Source organism: Mesoplodon densirostris, chromosome 1 (assembly GCF_025265405.1).
Source record: "Mesoplodon densirostris isolate mMesDen1 chromosome 1, mMesDen1 primary haplotype, whole genome shotgun sequence".
NCBI classification, from domain to species: Eukaryota; Metazoa; Chordata; class Mammalia; order Artiodactyla; family Ziphiidae; genus Mesoplodon; species Mesoplodon densirostris.
In genome coordinates this window covers 90,101,121-90,123,898 of record NC_082661.1, presented here as the reverse complement: position 1 = coordinate 90,123,898, position 22,778 = coordinate 90,101,121, and the positions used below count along the sequence as shown (strand labels likewise).

At 38.5% G+C, this 22,778-nt stretch overlaps 1 protein-coding gene across 2 annotated transcripts in view; it reads left to right on the top strand.

Annotated features, from left to right (window-relative positions):
• The first annotated feature begins 436 nt into the window (after positions 1-436).
• The window catches only part of ANKRD50 (ankyrin repeat domain containing 50), a 43,882-nt gene continuing 21,540 nt past the window's right edge, over positions 437-22,778 (top strand). Inside the window, exon 1 of one of the 2 annotated variants that reach the window (XM_060105740.1) lies at positions 437-514. Coding sequence is in view for 1 of the 2 variants with exons in the window: in XM_060105730.1 (XP_059961713.1) it covers positions 2,481-2,992 (512 nt within the window). In the remaining variant the exon portion in view is untranslated. Of the gene's footprint in view, positions 515-2,477; positions 2,993-22,778 lie in introns of those variants that run through there. The other variant, XM_060105730.1, reaches the window with a different exon arrangement.

Below are 22,778 nucleotides of genomic sequence, written 5' to 3'. Positions count from 1 at the left end.
CCCCGAGGCCGCCTCCAGAAAGGTCTCCCCGCTGCGCAGGCAGCGGGTCCCGGGCGGCTGCACACGCCCAGGCACGGGCGGCGACTGGACGGCGCGGTGGGGGAGGGGCGAGGCAAGGGGGCGGAGCCGGCGGCCGAAGAAAGGCCTTGCGGCCGGGAGGGGCGGGGCTTGTGCCGAGGGGGCGGGGCTGCTGGGCGGGGCGGAGCCGGCCGGTCCGGGGCTGCCTGCGACAGTCACTGCCCTGACGACGGCGGCTGCGGCGGCGGCGGCGGCGGCGGTTGGCCATTGGGGGCTGGGAGGAGCACAGCCAAGGCTGCTGGGGCAGCTGGAACTGGCAGTTGCCGGGGGCCAAGAGGAGGATCTGGAACCCGGAGCGTGCTCCAGGCCGGGCGGAGGAAGCGGCTGCAGTTGGAGTCTGGGGAGCGCTGGCGGCGGCGGCGGCGGCGGCTTCTCAGCGAAGCAAGTGTCTGAAGCTGAGTCCTCGGCGGCGGCGGCGGCGGCGGCCGGGACCGAGGTAACCGAGGGGCGGCGGCGGCGGCGGCGGTGGAAGCGAGGCCCCACGCTCAGGTCGGATTCTTGGGGACATGTGCCTGGGGCTACGACCTGACCCACCCACCCAGCCACCCTGTCCAGCCTCCGGCCCCAGACCCGACTTCTCCCGTCGTTCCGCCGCGGGCCGGGCGGGGGCGGGAGCGGCGCCCGGGGTAGGGGCGCGGAGCTGGACGCCGACCGGAGGCGACCCCTCCTCAAGGATTGGCAAGGACGTCGGGCACCCCCTCCCCCTTCAAAAGACACACCCCGATCTCGGGGCGGGGCGGGGTGTCGAGGCGTTCCCAGCCTTCTGTAAGGAAGATCTCGGTGTGGAGGCTGCACCTCCGTCCGTGGCCTCTCCAAGGTGGCCCCCCTGTGGCTCCTTGGGGCTGTTGAAACCAAAGGTGGTTCCCGTCGCTGGGAATCCCGGAGTTCCTTTTGTCTATCAGCTGAAACTAGAGGCCGGAACTGTAGGCGAACACCCACCAGTCCTGAAGCCCTCTGCTCCTTTTCCCTTTCCTGCCTGGAGGGCAGTCTGCCCCGCAGCCTTTTCTCCGGCCACAGTAGTAGATTTTTCATTCCTAATCCCCCTCCGAAACGTTCCCCCCTTCGGCTCAGAGGAAGGAAGGATTCCCATAGTACTTGTGTTTGGATTTATCATTCATGTAAGCTCACCGCCTTTTTTTCTTTCCAACCCATTCCCATCTAGCCACAACCCTGATAATCATCCCCTAGGTTTTGCAAACTATCAACAAAGAAGTGTGGCTAGTCGCGTAAACAGAGCCCTTGACTGGCTGGGCTGTGCAAGTTAATGGAGCTTCCTGAACTGGCGCTGTTCTCCCAAGCTGGTCGGAAAAACCTTTTTGGCTAGAGTTAAGGATGTTACTGCATGTGCCTAAAGTCTTTTTTTTTTTTTTTTTCTCCTTTCTACAGTGAGGTTTTAAAAATCCAGGGTAACTTGATTAAAATGTAGCTGTTTGGAAAGCCTAACTATAGAGGCAGAAAAATACAGAAAGGAAAATGTAATTATGATTTTGGGGTAGTTTTCCAACTTTTTGAAAGTGCCAAAGATGAAGTGTATGGATTTTTGAGATTACTGTAACTGGTAAATTGTATTCTTTGATAAGTAAGCTTTTAGCGTGTGATATTTTGCACTGAGATATTTTTGTTTTATTTTAGTTACTGGTGGGAATTATTGATTACCTGGACATCTTAAACCGAGAAGCCTGTGAACAGGTTCATTAAGAATCTATCTTGAAAAATGCATTTTATGAATGCTTTGAATTAAGGAGGTGTTAACAGTGGTTTGCCATTTTTGCCACATAAGAGACAGTAATCTGAAACAGTTCCCTCCCTGGCAGTTGCCCATATACTTAAAACTGGCGGGGTCGAGTACTTTGAGTGACTATCCTTCAACAAGGAAGAGAGTGCTAACAATCTACTGTATAAATGTAATCTCTTTGGTAGCATTTACTATAATGGACACCTTTTCTGCATCTAATTTTCAGATACAGACTTAACGCTTGCGATCTGGAAAATCATTTTGTACAAATTGAAAGATTGGGCTTTCTCTTCAGTTTTCCAGATGTATTGTCTCATCTGCATACTTGAAACATCCACAATCACATAAACTCCAGATGTAACCATGGCGTTTTGCGACCCATCAAGATATAGGAAAAGTGTTGGCCAAGGTTCGGAACCAGGCAGTTTTCCATCAGTTCAACAATTCATATAAACTAATATATTCTCTGCTGATTATCAGGAATAAAGAGCCAAATCAAGTCATGCACATGCTGTTGGCAGATGGACTATGTGGCTGTTGAATTTGACTGTAACTGGTTACTCTGTCATTCAAAGTCAACTTAATACGCAAGTTACGTCCTAATGGATGTAAAGACCTGTGTTGATGTGCCCAGATTCTAGCAAATGTTGACGCTAAGAAACCTATTATGACTAATCCTTGGGAAGAGAAAGTCTGCAAAATGGCTCAAACGAGTTTACTGCAGGGGAAGCAGTTTTACTGTAGGGAGTGGGTTTTCCACAAGCTTCAGCATTGCCTCCAGGAGAAAACTAACTGCTGCAACAGTGCTGTCAACACACCACCCCTTGTAGTGAATTCTGGGAATAATGCTAGTGTTGTCTCTGGAAAAGGAGCTGCCTGGGGTGTGTTATTGGTAGGAGGGCCTGGCAGTGGCAAGACAGCCTTATGCACTGAGCTGTTGTGGCCAAGTTCACCTACAAGCTTGCAGAGAGGTTTACATCGCCAGGCTTTGGCCTTTCATTTCTGCAAAGCCCAGGACTCTGATACTTTGTGTGTTGGAGGGTTTATTAGAGGTCTGGTTGCCCAGATCTGCCGCAGTGGACTTCTCCAAGGATATGAGGACAAGCTAAGGGATCCAGCAGTTCAGAGCCTCCTACAGCCCGGGGAATGTGAGAGAAACCCAGCTGAAGCATTTAAAAGGTAACAATAAGAATGTCATGGTGTTCTGGTTTCTGTGCAAAAATTAAAGTTTTTTTAGTTTTTGTTTGTTTGTTTGTTTCTTAACTTTGCCAGTGCTTTTACTACCGCTGTATATTTGGGGATAATCTGTGGTTATGAATACACCTGTTTACTTTGTTGAAGGAAATAAAATTAAGCTTTGTATTGGAAGGATATGGATTAAAAGTATATCTTCTACTTGTTTAGTAACAGAACGTGAAGCACTGAAGAAACTTAATTTGAGAGGTGTGGTATTCTTGCAGACTTTTTAATGTGTAAGTGCCGTCCAGTAAAACTCAGGGCAAATCTGTTATCTTCGGCTGTTAGCCATCAAAATCAGCATTAGAATTGTTATATCATTCTTAAATTAATGAGGAAATAGGTTAGGCAATACCTGTATCACAAGTATGAGATGCCAGGTTTGATGGACAGTGTTCAATATGGAATCACTGTGTATGGAATCAATAATGCAGTCTTTAATATTAAACTTAACTTTTAAGAGACTTAAGTCTCTGCACATAAACAGTTCTTTTCCTCTTGACTTACTGCTTTTTCTGGAGATACTATCACTAGTTGAAGAGCTGAGTTTTCATTTCTTATAAGTAATTTCATAAACTGTATTTATTGACACCTTAGAAAATGTTTCAAAGAGCTTATAGTCTAAATTGAACTTAGTCTAACTAAATTATGCAATTTGTTTTATTGGAATTAGCTATGTAAATTTCTAATACCTTTAAATATTTAAAATCAAGTCTAATAACTGTATATTTTTGATATATTCTGATTCTAAGCAAATCTTTCTCTATAGTATCGGAGATTTTCTTGAAAAAGATCCTTCTACTCAGATGGATTTTCTGTAATTTTTTTTCCTGTGTGAATTTTAGTTACTCATTGAAGGGGAATAAGAAGCAAATAGAGCTGTGTGTAAATTGATTTTTATTAATTTTGATTTTCTGATTGACAGAAGGAGCTAATCACTTTGTATTCCCAGTCTGTACTTGGTGAGGGAAAGCCTAGTTTTTCCACTTGGACCATTTTGGTGCTCTTATTAATCTTCCACTGGATCTTTCAAAAACTTGGGTCATTTTCTTTTTCATTAAAGTAATGAATCATTAAATAAATTAGGTAACTCTGATATTGGAAAAGCTGTTTCTGATAATTCACAGAGCTACATTTCCTTCAAGACTGCGAAGCAGTAAAATAAGCATAGTCGAATGCAGACATGAGAACACAATTAAAAGTTAAAAAGAAATATTTTTACATAGTCTATGGCATTAGATGATCTAGGCCTCTGCTTTTGGACAGATAGTTAAGATTTCATTGTGGGTTTTATTAGTGATTGATTGACTTGTTAGATAAGTCCTTTAGAGAATTTTGATAGGAATGTATTTTTGATAGGAATTTTATTTAAGCAGGGTTAGATGTAATTCAACAAGTAGACAATGGAGCAAAAGATAATTATTTTCAAAGAGTTGCAATATTTTGAGGGAGACAGAGCTGGAGGTAATTATAACATGATGGGAGATGAAATATAAACAAAGAAAAGTATTTTTTTTTTCATTTTTGACAAAAACAACCTTGCAAACCAGTTTGTGTATTGTTACTTTCTTAACATCTAACACTTGATAATATTGATGGCTTCATACATTCATGTATGAAACAATTTAATAGAAATAGAAAATTGATAAAGGTAAATCTTAGTTCTTCACAGATCCACAAAGTTGGGGAAATTTCAGAGTGATTCAGTAATTAATGCTTTTTATCTGCTTTTCTTCAGTTTTACTTCCTAATTTTTTATCCCTATTTTTTTTACCCTTAATGATACTAGATACAGTATGTAATGCTGCAAGCTAACTTCTTACACGAAGTCACATAGCTAAGTGGTAACTTGTTAATTACCAGTTTTTTGAAATCACATTTTCTTCACGATAATTAAAGACTGAAAGGAACTTCATGTTAAACTTTATGTTAAATATTGCTACTTCTTTTTCTTCTGACATGGTAGAGTATAGTCTGTTGATTCTGAGATTTAGTTGTCAAGAAATTTCTTCTGACATCCATTCATTCATTCTTACAGCAGATGTTTATTGAGAGCCTTTTGTGTTTTAAGCACAGTTCAGCTGGAGATATTTATTGAGAACTGTCTGTGTGTTACGTGGAATTCAGATGTGGATAAATCAGTGAACCGAACAGACGAAATACCCTGTCTTCATGGAGCTTTAAGTTCTTAGGCTAATATTTATCTTATTTCTATAAAAAGAAATAATATTGATACTTCGGGTATCAATATATAGATACCTACTGTAGAAGCAGCACATGAACATTTTAACACAAATGGAATTAGATCATCTGTTGAAGAGAATGATGAATGAAGACACATTAATTTCTTATTTTTGTTCTTTTCCATTTTTCTTCGCTGGTTAAAGTGAAAAGCTATTGTTACTACATTTAGAATATATATATTTTATCTGTTTCTGTTGGTGGAACAAAGTTGATGACAATTACATTTTTACTTGTTTTGAGAACCAAATGCTGATTTCTTTCATTCTGCCTCCCGCTTCAGGCTTTTATTGCAAAACTTTGCCTTTTGTGATGAATTGTCTTTTCTAGAGTTAATGTTAGAGGTAGAGTTTCCTAGTAGTCCTCTAACTGTAAAACAAATTCCAGTTGTTTTTGACAGAAGGATCAAGGCACCTAAGTTATGGAATGAGGGAGGGGCTAGTGGTTTTAGATCCTGTGATTGGTTTAGAAGCACAACTGAAGATAGTTATTTTTTCAACCAGAAACTTCTTTCTGAACTTTACTATCATGGTCCTTGAACCCCCAAGGGTCTTTTTTGGAGAGTTAGATGGATGTGGAATGGAAGTACAAAGCTTTGTTCCTAGTGGATATCATTCTCTTTTATTTCTGGTTAACAATCTGCAAGGCCAGGTGTGAGTCATTTCTGTGTGTGATGTCAATTTTTCCGAGTCGAGTAAAAAGATTTTGTTCTGTGTAATGTTGATAGGAATTAATTAAACATCTTCAGTGGTACCATAAATTAAGTGTAAATGGAATAAAATCATGATGAAGAATTAAGGATGAATGACTCTAAACTTTGAGAGTTTAGTAGAAAAGTCGTGTGAGAAGTGTTGAAAGACAGCAATGACTTGTTAGAAAAGGACTGGGAGCTGGAAGACTGGACTGTGACCTTTGTTTTTATGTTGAATAAGAATCCTTGAATGGTGAAATTTTCTTTCTAATCTTTTTATCTCCCTCTTGAACATTTTATAGTTCTTCACTGGTATCTCTTTAGATTTTTAACTTCTTTTGTAATTATTTATGCATACATGTTCTGTAATCTCCTCTATTAGGCATATGTTTCTTCGTGATATTATTCATGACTGATTAATATTTTATGTTTACCATAGTGCTTTGAACAGCACTTTGCATATCGTAAGTGCTAAATGATTATCATTTGAAGGAGTGAATAATACTACTTACCTATCTAGAATGTGCTTGAACCTGACTGAAGGACAGCTGAAGTGCTTGCATAAGAAAGGAAATCGAAATGTTATATCACTTAGGTCAGTTTTAAATGCAGACCAGACTGGTACAGTGATTATTAATTTATTAACCTGCTGTCTGCTCTTTAGCATGTATGAATGTGGATTGGTCCAGATAGTTTTACATGGCCAGATGTCTGTCTTCTGTCTTAACTGTAGTATTAAGAGTATACTCCAAGTATTTTTGGCAAACTCAACAAAGGGGCAAAGAACAGAATGGGACTGGAACGTGTGCCTCCTTCTTACCCTCAGTTGTGGAGTATTTTCAAGGCAAAATATTTCCTTTTCATTATCTGTCTTGAATATCTAAGACTATTTAAGATAACCATCATTATCTGTTCTTAAATATTGTCGGATTAAAAGGTCTTGTAAAAGTGTCTTTACAGTTCACATTTTGAATAAAATAAATGAAAATATAATTTTCATAATCAAAATTCTACATTTCTTTTAGTGTAATAGTGTCAGTTTCCACTGAATTGTCTGTTGCTTCCAACTCTTATGTTATTTTGACTTTGATATGGACTTCCATGCATTCAAACCCTTGCACTTTTCCTTCCTAAAATCTTTTCCTTTTACCCTAGACAGCCTTTCTCTCTCTTTTATACTTCATGTCTAAGTGCTGCTTCCTTTGGTTCTTGGTACCTTTATCATTTGCTGAACTAGTCCTCAACATTTAATCAGTTCTGTAGTGGCATAACATATTGCTCCGTATTTATACTGTTTAACATCAGCCACGTTCTTAATTCTGCTTGGCCATTTTTTAATTTACTTCTTGATAACTCAGACTTTATTTGGATCAGAAAGAGTAAAGTAGTGCCCTATAGGTTGAATATATTTTTTATCCAATTCAGGAAATTTCACACACCTATCCAGATTTGGGGGTTTTCTTGAAAAATAAAAATTGGAAATTTTGACAGTATTAGCTTTTCATTTTTTTTGAAGCAATAATCTGGTGGCGCTGTGTCAGCTGCTGTCTTTATGTGGGGCCTACACATTCTAATTTGATTCCGTCTCCTCCACTCTCTATTATTCTATCCCGAGACTACTTCGTTTGTTTATATATGCCAGCCTGGCTCCTGTGGGCATTTGCAAAGGTGAACATATTTTCTATTTCTCTGAGTAGAGAAACACTATAATTTTTATCTCCCCCCCAATTTGCTATTATATTATCTTGAATTTGTACATGCAAGTACTACTACTTCTTCCCTATCACCTCATTTTTTCTTAGCATACCAAAATCGGACTTCTACATCTACATGTTCACAGAAAGATGTTTAAGCATAATAGCTTCTGAATCCACTACTCAGTCGATCTTTAGTCGATCTTTAGATGATATATGTTAGGACTTTCTTCATTATTTGTGCTTTCTTGCATTCAGAATCTCCTGTCTGACTGTATTCTTTGGTGGCCCTTCCTCTAGGTTCTCTCTGGCTGTTTGTCCAACAAAGCTTCCTTAGATCTTCTCTCTTTGTATATACGCTCCTTTACTTACATGGCTACCAATGCTCATGTCTAATGTGATAGCAATCAGATCTACATTGACAGCCTTTGTCTTCATTCTGATCAACATATATCTTTTCACTGGAGTGTCTCTCACTTACCTTCCTCTGTTCAATCCAGCGTCTCTTTTAGCATTTCTCTTCGTTGACTCATTCATTCATTTTTTTAAAAAATAAATTTATTTATTTATTTTCGGCTACTTTGGTTCCTTGTTGCTGTGCGCGGCTTTCTCTAGTTGCAGTGAATGGGGGCTACTCTTCGTTGCGGTGCGCGGGCTTCTCATTGCTGTGGCTTCTCTTATTACGGAGCACGGGCTCTAGGCATGTGAGCTTCAGGAGTTGTGGGAAGCGGGCTCAGTAGTTGTGCCTCGCAGGCTCTAGAGCAAAGGCTCAGTAGTTGTGGCACACAGACTTAGTTGCCCTGCGGCATGTGGGATCTTCCTGGACCAGGGCTTGAACCCGTGTCCCCTGCATTGGCAGGCAGATTCTTAACCACTGCACCACCAGGGAAGCCGCATTCATTTCTTAAACAAATATTCAGCACCTGCTATGTGCCAGATGTGTGCTGATGTCCAGATAACAGGACTAAAGTGGTGAGCCAAACAGGACACCGAGCTCAGTGGGGGGAAATACATTGAACAAATAATCACAAAAATAAATGTAAAACTGGAGCTTTGGTAAGTACTAAGAAGGAGGGACACAGGCTGATAAGAAAGCATGTAATATGAGGCTTGATTGTTGTCTTGGGTTCTGGGAAAACTGACTCTCTTATCTAAGTTGTTCCATAATTACTCTTATTTCCTAGACCCTTTCTACTTAAAAGTATGATCTTAAGATCAACAATAGTGGCACCACCTGGAAGGTTATTATAAATGCAGAATCTCGAATCTACTGAACTGAATCTGCCTTTTAACAAGATTCCTAAGTGAATTCTGTGCACATTGAAGTTTGAGAAGCACTGCCCAGGCTAGATTCTAGAGTTTTCTTTGATTATTTTCTATTATATTTCTCTGTTCTACGGTATTTAATCTTTTTCTTGGAATGCTTCTTGAATTCTTTTCCCCTAATCTAGAATTTTTGTTCATCACCTCCTGGGTGCTCTACTTAATCTTAGCCTCTCTATATGTAATTCATTTTGGTAACAGTTGGCCAATTAACCGTAGTAAAACAGTGCTTTCTTTAGGTCATTCCTCTGAGCCTGTGATAACCTCTACAACAAATTTAAATTTCTCTGCTTGGCTTTAAAAGTTCTTCATAATTTGGTTCTCTTCCATCTAAAGTATGTATCATGTTTCCAAACTTCACCAGGACACATTAAGCTCATTTATTCTTTCAAGAAATTTTTAAGCATATGAGACAATGTTAAAGTCGACGAGAGATATGAATAAGAATAGTCTTATTTTTCTTAGTGTTTAGTAAGAACTTGATATACATAGTAAGGATATGGACCTTTTGTTTGTTATATATTTTGCAGATTTTTTTTTAGGTTGTTTTTTAGCCCTTAACTTTGTTTTTAGCAATTTTGCTTTTAGCAATTTTGCTTTTTAGAAAATATCTATGAAGTATAATGGCTTCTATACAATGAAATGGTTTGATTTTATAAAGTAAAATAAGTAAATACTTATTTTTTCCCCTTAAAAAAATCTTTGAAGTGTATTCTGATTGCTTGCCTGTCTTTACTCTCTAGTTGTTCTAGTGATGTCTTTGACTATACTATACAATTGTTTTAAATTTCAAATCAGTTTCTTTCTTTCATGTTATCTTAATCTCAAAAATATCCCTAGTGTCATTTTTTTTCTACAACACATGTAGTGTAGCTAAATATAGTCTTTGGTAATAAAGTAGAATTTGAATATGTTCATGTAATTACTTAATAAAAATAGGTATTAATTAAGAGAACTAATTATATCTTACTTGTGGTTATCTTGAGAAATGATTTGGAACATTCCAAAAACTGGTGACCTTCTACAGTTGTGACTCATGATTTGAATATATAGAAACTGGTGTGGATTGAATTATTTGCTTTTGTTCTTCTTTTCTCCATGTATCCTTGGTCTTTGCCATGTGATATTGCAGTCCTTCTGCTAGAGGAGAAGTGTACTTCTCTGCCTTTTGATTTTGGCTCAGCCGTGTGATTTGCTTTGGCCAGTGGGATGTTAGTAGACGTTACCCAAACAGAGGCTTAACATGTGCATGAGTGATTGGGCTTGTCCTTTTTGTGTCTCATTAACTTCAGAAGAACATGTTCTGGCGAGCTTGTTGGTCCAAAGAGGATGAGGGAGATGTGGAGTAAACCAGACCCAACCGGAAGCTTGACTCCAAGCCTGGAGTACAACGAACTCATAGACACAGGAGAAAGTATAAATGATTGTTATTTCAAGCCACTGCATTTTGGAGTGGTTGTGGTATATCACTGTTGTGGAAATAGCTAACAATACAAAAATTAAGGAACTAATATTTCAAATAGGAAATCATTAATTTTCATCAAAAGTCTAGGAGTCCTCATTGATTCCTCAATTTCACTCACCCCCTACACTCAATCCCTCAGGTACTTTTGTTCTGTTTCCAAGATAAAACAAATACCTCAACTTTTCTTCATCTCCATTGCTGCCACTCCCATTATCCCTTTCAGTGGTGTCCTAACTGGTCTTCTTCTTGCTATTGTTGTCCTTCTTATCTTCACAAAGCAGTTAAGGATAATCAGATCATGTTAACTCTGCTTAAAACCTGCAGATAGCTTCTCACTACCTTCAGAATAAAATCTAAGCTTTACATGGTCTAGCCCTTACCTAGCATTTGACTTCAGCCTGCACTGTTTTCAGCCTTGTTCATTGGTTCTTCATCCACATTGTTCTTATTATTGTTCTGAAATAGGTCACATTCTGGCCAACAGATTTTTGTATGGCTACTGGCTCTGGTATCACTTAGTGTACCAGCTTTAATGTTACCTCCTCTGAGATCTTCCCTTGTCCACTGAATCTTTACAAGTCTCCCCACCCAGTCATTTTCTTAAATCACAACATCCCACTTTGTTTTCTTTATTTCTTAATTTTCAGTGTCTATCATGATTGGGAATTATTTTGTGCATTTGTTCACTTTGACTTTCTGTCTACCTCCTGGAATGAGCAGAGTACTTGTCTGTCTTGTGTCTTTATATCTCCAGGGCTTAGAATATAGCAGAGACTCAGTATTTCCTGAATTAATGAGTAACTATTTTACTTTAAAACGTTATAATTTTGTCACGTTGATAATTTGTATTGCTCAACCATGTTCAGCTTTGAAATATTCTGTTTTCCTGTGGAATAATACTATACATATAGATTATATAGTTATAGACGAAAAGTATTTAAAACCAGTATTTTTGATGATTTCATTAGTGTCAACAGTTCATATTGAAATTAATTTTTATTAGTGGAAAATCTTTTTAACAGCATCAGATTTATGTTATGTGATGTGAGTCATATGAGGTCATAAATCCATAGTTTCATCTGTAAAATTCTTATCATCCTTTCAGCCATTGTCATTTAAATTTCATATTCACTTAGAAAGGAGAAAAAACTTTTGTAGCTTAAATCTCAGCTAATATGTTTGTTAAATTGCTGCTTTAGGGAGAGAAGCAACTTGCAAACAGAGGACTTCACAGGAATTGAAAGGGAAAAATAATGGTAGTAAAGGGGAATAAATTGTAGAAAATAGATTTACAGAGGAAATGATAGATTGCTCCTACCCCCAAAGGTTCAGTTATACAGGAAAGTTAATAAAATTGAAAAATAAAGATGCATGTACTTCCTCATTTTGCCGTATTTGCTCTGAATCTGGGTTTCCTGTTTCTGTTTTAAAGAAAAAATAATCCACATTTGAAGGCACCCAGGTATCCCGTTAAGTCTGATCTACTCATACCCCGTAGGTGACCCCTCCTGTGAGTTTACTTTTTATGCCTATGTAGTTTGACCAGTTTATGTACATAGGGAGATATATATGTATATACACATACTTGTTACATGCTCTAGTTCTGTACATTTTGGATTCCACATCAGCAATTCTCAAACTTTTTTATTCTATGTCCCCTTTATACTCTTGAAAATTATTGCAGACACCAAAGAATTTGTTTATGTGGGTTGTATTTATAAATATTTGCTTATTTAAAATTTAAACTGATATTTAAATATGTATTAATATATTTAATAATAATAAATCTTCATCTATTAACATAAATAACATTTTAATGAAAGAATAACTATACTGTCCAAGACCAAAAAAAAAAAAAACACTTAAAGAGTGGCGTTGTTTTACATTGTTTTGCAAATCTTTTTAATATTAGGCTTAATAAAAGACAGCTGGATTATCATGGTTCTGTTTCTGCATGCAGTCTCTAGAAAACTCCACTTTATCCTTGAGAGAGAACAAGAGTGAAAAAGGCAAATGACGTCTTAGTTTTATTATGACCCGGAATAGGGGACTCCTAGGGATCCCCAGACTACACTTTGAAAACCATTGTTCTGTATAAATACTACTGTGTTGCTAGCACTATTCTGCAACATTTTCTGTGTAACATTTTTTTTTTTATGTTTAGCCAAGTTTTTTATGTGGATCTACATGATTCACTTTACCATACAGTATATAATTTCATTCTTTATACTATAATTCGTTTGTTGTCATGTTGATACTCATTTAAGATGTATTCAACTTTTGCAACTTTACAAAACAGTTACGAACATTCTTGGGTATTCTGGTGTGCATATACTAGGAATAAAGTAGTGAAGGGTGATTCGAGGTTGAATACTTAGAAGTGAAATTTTGGATCATAAGGTGTGTATATCCATCTTCAACTCCAAGGAGATAGTACCAACTACCCTTTAAAATTACATCAGTTTATCCTCTTGTAGTACTGTGTAATTTGAGTTTCCATTACTCTACTAGGTCACCAATACTTGCCATAATGTCAGAGTTCTTTATGTTCTGGAAAGTGAATGTGAAATGGTACCTTATTTTAAATATCCTTGATCCTGTGGCTCCTCATTTTGCTTGTGAAATTTTTGTTTTGAAATGTACAAAAAAGAATATAGTCAAATATATCAATCTGTTCTTTTTAAAAATTGTTTTAGTTCTCATAACTTTAATAATTTTATTTATTCATTTATAAATTTATTTATTTTATTTATTTTGGCTTCGTTGTGTCTTCATTGCTGTGTGCGGGCTTTCCCTAGTTGCGGCGAGAGGGGGCTACTCTTCGTTGTGGTGTGTGGGCTTCTCATTGTGGTGGCTTCTCTTGTTGCGGAGCACAGTCTCTAGGCCCGCCGGCTTCAGTAGTTGTGACACGCGGCTCAGTAGTTGTGGCTCGTGGGCTCTAGAGCGCAGGCTCAGTAGTTGCGGCGCACGGGCTTAGTTGCTCTATGGCGTGTGGGATCTTCCGGAACCAGAGATCGAACCCGTGTCCCCTGCATTGGCAGGTGGATTCTTAACCACTGCACCACCAGGGAAATCCCTCAATCTTTTCCTTTCATGATTTCCTTTACACTTTGGCCTTTTTGGGTCTTAATATTTAAAAACTTGTTTTCTCCTTGATTGTTCTAGCAGCATTTGTTGAATGGCTCACTTTCACTATTGATTTGTAATACCACTGCAGTGAGATACACACACACACACACACACACACACACACACACATATGCATGTATTTCCGAGTCCTCTGTTTTACTTTGGTTTATTCGTTCATTCATTGATTTATCAAATATGTATTAGATACCAGGAATGCACCAGATGCCATTCTTTTTTTTTTCTTTTTTTTTTTTTTTTTTTTGCGGTACGCGGGCCTCTCACTGTTGTGGCTTCTCCCGTTGTGGAGCACAGGCTTCGGACGCACAGGCCCAACAGCCATGGCTCACGGGCCCAGCCGCTCCGTGGCATGTGGGATCTTCCCGGACTGGGGCACGAACCTGTGCCCCCTGCATCAGCAGGCAGACTCTCAATCACTGCGCCACCAGGGAAGCCCAGATGCCATTCTTAATACTGAGATGTATTAGTAAAAAAGAAGTGGCAAATATCATCTGTGTTTATGGAGCTTACATTTTGAGGGTTGGGGTGGGTGGTTAGTAGAAAAATGAAAAGTTAAGATAGTATATAATACATAGCATATCACTATGCAATAAGTGCTACGTGGAAAATCAAAGCAGAGTTAGGATGGTAGCAGTGATGTGCTGAGTAGGTTGAGGGAGGAGTGTTGCTATTTATATAGAGGAGGTTAGGGCATCCTGAAGGAAGTATCCAGACTGAGGATATATCAGGTGCAAAGTCTTGAGGTGGGAGTTGGCTTAATATTATCCAAGAGAAACAAGGGGGTGCCTGTGTGGCTGGAACAGAGTGAGCAAGTAGTTGAGTATATGAGACAAGTAGAGATGTAGTTAGGAGCCACATAATATATGGACTTGGAGGCCATTGTAAGGACATTCATTTTTACTTTGAGGAGATTGGAAGCCATTAAGTCTTTTAAGCAGAGTAGTGAAACATCATATGACATGATTTTAAAGGATTACACTAGCTACTGTGTTGAGAACTGGGGTGGTAAATGTGGAAGCAAGGAAACCAGTAAGTGGCCAGTGCAGCAGTCAAGGTGAGAGACAGTGTACTTGGACTAAGGTGAAGCAGTAGAGGTGGTGAGAAGTGTTGTATTCTGATTTTTTTTTTTTTCCGGTACGTGGCCTTCTCACCATTGTGGCCTGTCCCATTGCGGAGCACAGGCTCCAGACGCGCAGGCTCAGTGGCCATGGCTCACGGGCCTAGCCGCTCCGTGGCATGTGGGATCTTCCCGGACCAGGGCACGAACCCGTGTCCCCTGCATCTGCAGGCAGACTCTCAACCACTGCACCACCAGGGAAGCCCTGATTATTTTTAAGATTGACCTGATAGCACATTGGAAGGTGGAATATGAGAAAAATAGAGGAGTAAAGGATGGTTCTAAGATACTTGGCTTGAGAAATTGTAAGGATGGAGTTGTCTTTTACTGAAAAGAAGAAGACTAACAGGAGCAAGGTGGAGTTTGAGGTCAGAAGTTTCGTTTTGCATATGTTCAGCATTAGACGTCTGAAGTTAGGTGAGCAGTTAGATTTACAAGGCTAGATTCAACAGAGAGGTGCTGTCTATATATCAGTTTGGTTTCAATGGAATATATATGGTATTTAAGAGCATTAAGTAGCTTATGTAAGGAATGAATGTAAATAGAGAAGAGAGAAGATCCAAGATCTGAACCTTAGTGTACTTCCAAATTCAAAGGTTGAGAATATATGAAGAAAAAGTAGCTAGTATGATAGGAGCAGAAAGCCAGGTGACAAAGTGAAGACAGTGTCATTAGAAGGAGGAAGTGATAAGCTAAGTCAGGTATTTGCTGAATTGAGGATTGATTTTAGTAACATGGAGGTCTTGGGGTATAGGTGGAGTGGAAAATAAACCTTGATTTTAATAAGATCATGAGTAAGTGAGAGGAGTAAATAGACAGTAAATATCGGCAGAATTTTTGAGGCATTTTGCTGTAAAGAAGGGGAGCAGCAAAGTTGAATAATAGCTGGAGAAGGATATGTGTTTGAGGGTGATAAAGGAAAGATGAGATTGATGATTTGAGAGAGAAAGGGTAAAGTGCTGGAAATAAATCATTGAGAAGGTATGATAAGGAAGGATCTGTTATTAGAGTGGATGGGATAGGAGTACAGATGGTTCATCCATAGTTAGAGGAGGGAAGGCAGTGTATGTAGATATACGTGCAGATGGGTTGGGAGAGTAGATGTTCCAGTGAGTTTGTGGAAGTTCTCTTCTAATTATATATGCCTAGAAGGGTGTGTGTGTGTGTGTGCATGCACACATTTTTATATTAAACGTTACTTATACGTATTTAAATAGTTTTTTTATTATCTAGGAAACAAGGCCAATAGTTGCAAGTGAATGTGGGGAGTAAGGAAATCATGGAGGTTTGAGAAGAACGAAGTGTAAAATATCATCTAGGCAAGTGGGGCATGGATGGTTTAGTATTTCTCCAAGTGTGGTGTAGGCCCCTGCAAGGTCAAAATTATTTTTAAAATAATACTAACACATAACACAGTGTTTGTTTTTTCACTCTTGTTCCCTTTTGAGGGTATAGTGGAAGCCACATGAGAGATTGAGTGTACAAATATTCTGGCTGAGATTTTGATTAGAGTTGCATTGAATCTTTAGATTAATTTGTGGGAATTGACCTGTTTGCAGTGTTGAATCTCCTAACCCATAAATATATCTCCTAATTCAGTGTTGAATCTCCTAATCCATGAATATATCTCCTAATTCAGTGTTGAATCTCTTAATCCATGAATATCATGCTAACAATAGTATCTAGATTATTTAAGTCTGTATTTATTGTCTCTTTTTCCTCTAGATTACCAATCATGTATTTCTGCCTTGTTTCTGTCTGATAATTTTTTATTGTATGTCAGACAGTGTGTTAAATGACTAGAGTTCCAGATAATATCTTTCATCAGAGAAGGTTTTCGTTTTTCTCATTCGGGCAGAGAGAGTGAGGGGATGATATAATCAGGGATGGAGGTGGGGGTGGGGCTCCTTTGTAGTCTTAGTAAGACTGCTAGTTTATTCCTATTATTTTGGTGTGGACCTTCTAAGCTTTTGATTGAGAGTTCCAAAAGGACTTGATAATTCAGTTCTTCCCCAAGAAATATTTATTTAGTCCTTTGACTTCCTGCCCTTTATACCTTCAAATTCTAACAAGTGTCTTGAAGAGGATGTGTTTTGTGTTTAAAGCAAGTATCCTCCCATTAGCAGAATTTTGTCTTCAACATACAGACTATGGGAGATTTCATGATGGCTTTTAGACACACTCATCCTAGTTCCCTAGCTTTTTAAATGCAACCCAGAATTTAGCAAATTTACCTTGGAGAAAATCAGCCTCTTGTTAGGGACACCTCAGATTTGCACTTTCTCTGAAAGAGACATAGCTGACCTCTGAAAGTTGTGCTGATTTTATTCCTCTGGTAGAGTCCCTCAGGGTGGCCCAAGCCTGATTCTCAGTCCATACTTAAAATCAGTGTATCCTGAGGAGAAAGCAGCAGGTGGTTTGGTTTTTTGTTTTTGTTTTGCTCATTTTGGATCAACTCCCATCCTCTGGAGTTCTAATTCATTTTGTTCTCTTGCTTCAACAGCTTTCTCATATATTTAAAAATGTAAATTTTGTAACGGATAACATTTTTTTTCTAGCTATTGCAGCGGGAGTTTTGGGCTGCTGCCACCTACTGCATTTTATCTGGCAGTGGAAGTCCCTATGAGGAAGATTTCTCTGGTTCTCTCCTGTTTTATTTGATTTGTGGCTTTGCTTGTTAAATAATTCCTTTTTTAAAAAAATGGATTTTATTCCCTCTTTTATTTATCTGAATATCACAACTACATTTTCTTTACATTCTTTGGCAGTTTTATAAGTTACTTTCATTTGGACATGAACACATATTCCGATTGTTGAGTTTGCTGCTTTCTCTCTGAGCACTACAAATTTTGGAATTTTTTTTCACTCTCCTGTTTGGTTCACCACTTCTACCTCTGCTCTCCTTGCTCTGATTGCCAACTGCCTCCACCACTCCCCACCCTCAGTGCAGTCTAGGATGAGGGCCAATAATTGAGATACGAAGCTCGCACTCCAAGCCAATACAAGTGATTTTGTAGATTTAGTCACTGACCCATGATCATTTTAGGTTCAGTTCCTGTCTCCAAGGAGGCTGATTTTTTGCCCTCCCTGCTGCTTCTTAAAAGCCATAGCCCTAGGCAGTAGTCTGTGCTTTTTGTTTCCTTCTTTCATTAGTAATAAGGAGAGCCCCTGTTCCAGCCCCTCGTTTCAAACAGTGAGTCTGAGTCCTATTAGTAGAGGCAGGACTACTACCTCGCCCCTTTTTCTTCCACCATCTAATCCCCAGGCTGCCATTGCAGACTAGTTTGACAAGCTGAAGTTTTCGGTTCACTCACAGCATTATGCTTCTTTTCTGTTTCTGATACTTTGAAATGTTTATTTTATTTTTGACTCTGGTTATGTTTTTCTTATTTCATTTTGTTTTTATATTCCATCATTCCCTGCTATATTTTAGCAAAGGGGAAACAGTGCATAAAAGCATGAAGTTAGGACAATATCTTGGTCAAAGTTTAGAGAGAAATTTTACCCTACATTTTGGCCAAGCTCCTGACCTGATTTTAATTATCAATTGTACTTATTAGATTTTTTTTTTATTGAGTATATAAATTTGATCCCTAACTGGTTTGAGATATCTTATACCCTGTTCCACATTTTCACATGCTTTAATTTACTGGAGGGTAATTTCATTCCTAAGAAAAGAAAATAGGGAAACAACCTAAGTGTCCACTGACTTAGATAAATTGATAAAGAAATTTTGATATGCATATATACACATAATTCAGCCATAGTAAAAGAAGGAAATTCTGTCATTTCTGGCAACATGGATGGATCTTGAGGGCATTATGCTGAGTGAAATAAGTCAGACATAGAAAGGCAAATGCTGTATTATTTCACTTGTGTTTGGAATCTAAAAAACCCAAGTCATTGAAATGGATATCAGCTTTGCAGTTCCCAGAGGCAGGGGTTAGGAGGTGGGGGCATTAGGTGAAGATGGTCAAAAGGTACAAACTTCCAGTTATAAGAGGTGTAATGTACGGCATGGCAACTATAGTTAGCAATACTGTATTGTATATTTGAAAGGTGCTAGGAGACTAGATTTTGAAAGTTCTCATCACAAGGAAAAAAATATTAACTGTGAGATGATGGATATTAACTAAGCTTATTGTGGTGACATTTTACAATATGTACATATATGTGTTGTATACCTTAAACTTATACAATGTAATATGCCAATATATATCTTAATGAAACGGGAGAAAAAGAGAAAAGTAAAACCTGTGTTTGTTTTCCTAAGACAAGATATATTAAGTAAGAATTATTAGTGATTTAGTTTTTCTACTTCTCATCTTTTTAATAAACATTTATTTTAAAGCATAGGCTTTCGAAAGAATTTAATCATTTCATTAATAAAATGACGGGCCAGTATGTCAGCATTGTACTTCCAGATGGTTTTGGAAAGTGCTAGGTATTTAGGATTACCTTTCTAGGTAAACTTCAAATGTATAATATTTTGATGCTAAATTTCACCAGATAGTAGTGAGATTTTAGACTGCAGAATTCAAAGTGGGTAATCTGGTAATATTATGTATAATTTTTTTTTGGTTGAAAAAACTTTCCTTTCTCAATTGAATTCCCTTTGCAACTTTGTGAAAAATCAGCTTCCTGTATTTATACTGGTCTGTTTCTAGACTTTCATGTGTCTGTCTTTTGCAAATACCATACTATTTTTTTAAATTTACAGACTTTATTTTTTAGGTTCACTGCTCCTAAGGGGAACGTGTAGAGAGTTTCCATTTATTCCCATCCCTGCACACACACAGCCTCCTCCACTATCGACATCCTGCATCACAGTGGTGCACTTGTTATAACTGATGAACCTGCATTGACACATCATTATCACCCAAAGTCCATAGTTGACATTAGCGTTCTCCCTTGGTGTTGTACATCCTATGGGTTTTAAGAAATATATAATAACATGTATCCACCATTATTGTATCATACACAGTAGTTTTACTGCCCTAAAAATCCTCTATGCTCTGCTTATTCATCACTCCCTCCTCGTAACCTTGGGCAACCACTGATCTTTTTAACATTTCCATAGTTTTGCCTTAAGAATGTTTGACAATCAGAATCATACAGTATATAGCCTTTTCGTATTGGCTTTTTTCACTGGGTAATATACATTTGATTCCTCCATGTCTTTTCATGGCCTGATAGCTCATTTCTTTTTAGTGCTGAATGATTTTCCATTGTCTGGATGTACCATAGTTTATTAACATTCACCTACTGAAGGACATCTTGGTTGCTTCCAAAGTTTGGCAGTTATGAATAAAGAAGTTATATACACCATGTGTGCAGGTGTTTGCATGGACATACTTTTTCAGTTCATTTAGGTAAATACCAGGGACACAGTTGCTGTTTTGTATGGGAAGAGTATGTTTAGTTTTCTATGAAACTGCCAAACTGTCTTCCAAACTTGCTATATACCATTTTGCATTTCCACCAGCAATGAATGAGAGTTCCTGTTGCTCCACATCCTTGCCAGTATTTGGTGTTGTCAGCGCTTGGATTTTGGCCATTCTAACTTATATGTCACAGCTTATCTTAATTTGCAATTCCCTAATGACATATGACGTTGAACTTCTTTTCATATGCTTACCTGCTATCTGTAGCTTCTTTGGTGAGGTGTCTGTTCAGGTCTTTTGCCTATTTTTTATTCAGTTTGTTTTCTAGTGTCCAGGTGCATCTGCCCCAGGTAAGTAAGTGCTTGCGTTCTGTGTCTGCCTGCAGATGTCTGTGTCACCTTAGATTTTGGGCTAGTTGGTTGCCCTGTGACTTAAGCACTCTCATAGGTTCATGAAAAGTCTTGAACTTGCAGTTTGCCTGGCTTATTTTGTTGTAAGACTCGGAGGGAGACTCTTAACTAGTTCTCTACACCTGAGGGAGTGAGCCAGAGAATGAGATGAAACTCAATGTTCAACAGTGAAAACCTTAAGAAACTATTGTACATGTAGTATCTGTCTAATAGTATACTCCTTATAATACTTGTAGGAGCTTTTAAAAGTTAATTAGCCTCTTGAGAAAGAGGCAGTAAGTAAATTCACTGTATTAAAAAAAAAATGGATTTCATTTCAGAATTGCCCTAATGGTCTTTTAGCTGCCTTTCTGCCTGAAAATCAGAAGGCCAGCTACAGAAGCATGATGCTGCCAGCGCTTATTTTTAACATAGAATTGAAAATGGGGGGAAAGCTAGCTCAAGGACTTTAAATTAAATTCATAAAAGTATTAATGTAATATATATTGCCTGAATTTTAATAATGTACCTAAGAAATGTAAGACATTTAATAACATATACCTACAAAGGTAAAACCCTGCGCCACACTGCTGTTTTTAAAGATGGTGGTTATCTTTGTATGAATGTGATAATCTAATACTATTACATTATCTCATTTTGAAGATAATATATACATATATATTCACAAACAGAGGAAAATCTGTTTTAGACTTCTAAAGCACTCTTGCTTTGTGTGTATACTTTGATGGGATTGTCATTTATAAAATGATAAAATGTAATCTGGTAGAGATGTGGATCTGTGTGTCACTTGGTGGTGTAGGTATCCCCATATGGTGCTTTTGATGGACTAAATGAAAGGAAACTGAATATGGGAATTCTGAGTCTAGAAAATTTTTTATCTAGTGTTTCAGAGTAGCAATTTTCCTATTAATTACCATTCATTAATGAAGCAGATTTTACTGTTTGTGATGTGCAAATAATGGTTTTGTGTGCTGGGAATCTGGCAGTGCACAGGACGGGCGCCATCCCGGGGAGGCAGCACGGAATTGGAAGAGCTTCACCCCAGCCTTACAGTGAAAGCGGTACATGAGATAACGCAATAAATTACTTCGAGGATGGGATCAACACTACAAAGAAAACAGGATGAGTTGTTAGAGGAACAGTAATACACGATGAAGGCCATTTAAGACACGGTGACCAAGGAAAACCTCTTCAGAGATAAACTTTGTGTTGAAATTTGAAGGAAGAGAAGTTCAGCCTGGGGGAGCTTTCTAGGCAGAGGGAGTACCAAGTACATAGGCCCTGACTGGAGGAAAGGTTGGTGTTAGGACTGAAAGGGGGACAGTGGCTGGAATAAAAGGGAGGACTCAGGAATTAGTCCTAGGATTTTGACTTAAGAAACTAGGGGAGTGATGGGATACCACTAACTGACATGGGAAAAATGGGGAGGAACTTATTTGGGGGGTAAATTTAGAGAATGCTTCTTTAAACATGTTAAATTTGAGATGCCTGTAGGACATCCACATGGAGATGGTAGCAGGCAGTTTCGAGTTTAGAGGTGATGTCAAGACTAGAAAAAATTACTCAACATTTTTGAAGCCATGGTTTTAACATGACTGAGTAAGGCCTGGGAAATAGTCTAATAGCAAGAAAGTGAAACTATGAGAGACCTGTAAACCCCAGCCTCAAGATAAATGTGGAAGTTAATACCAAACTGAGATGCAGACAAAACTGACACAACATTTACTCTTTGAAATAAATGTATACCCTGAACATCATCAAGAGCATAAAGACCCTCATTTGAAACCACGGAGACAGGTTATAGACTTATGCTAGAAGTTTCCCTGGACCCAGTTAAGCAGAAAGGAAGAACAAAGAGGGCTGGGAAGAATGAGTCACACAGATGAGCTATGTGCAAGAGTCAGATATTTGGGGGTAATGGCGAGGGGGTTGTGGTGAGAAAGGCCTTGTGTACATCCCCACAGCTTCTCATCTTAATTGGTTGGGGAGAAGTAGAAGCACAAAGAAGTTGTTCATGCCCATAACTCTGAGTCATAAGGAGATTCTTAGAAGCCTGGACACTGGACACACTAACCTGCAATTGCTGATCCAGAAAGAAGTTATCTTACTGAAGAGCTGTCACAAGATATGTAAAAATATATCTCAAAACCAGTAGGGAGAAGGGGTCTAAAAAACAGCACCAGACTAGGACTTCCAAAACTATGTTGAATAAGAGTGGTGAGAGTGGACATCCTTGTCTTGTTCCCGATCTTAGGGG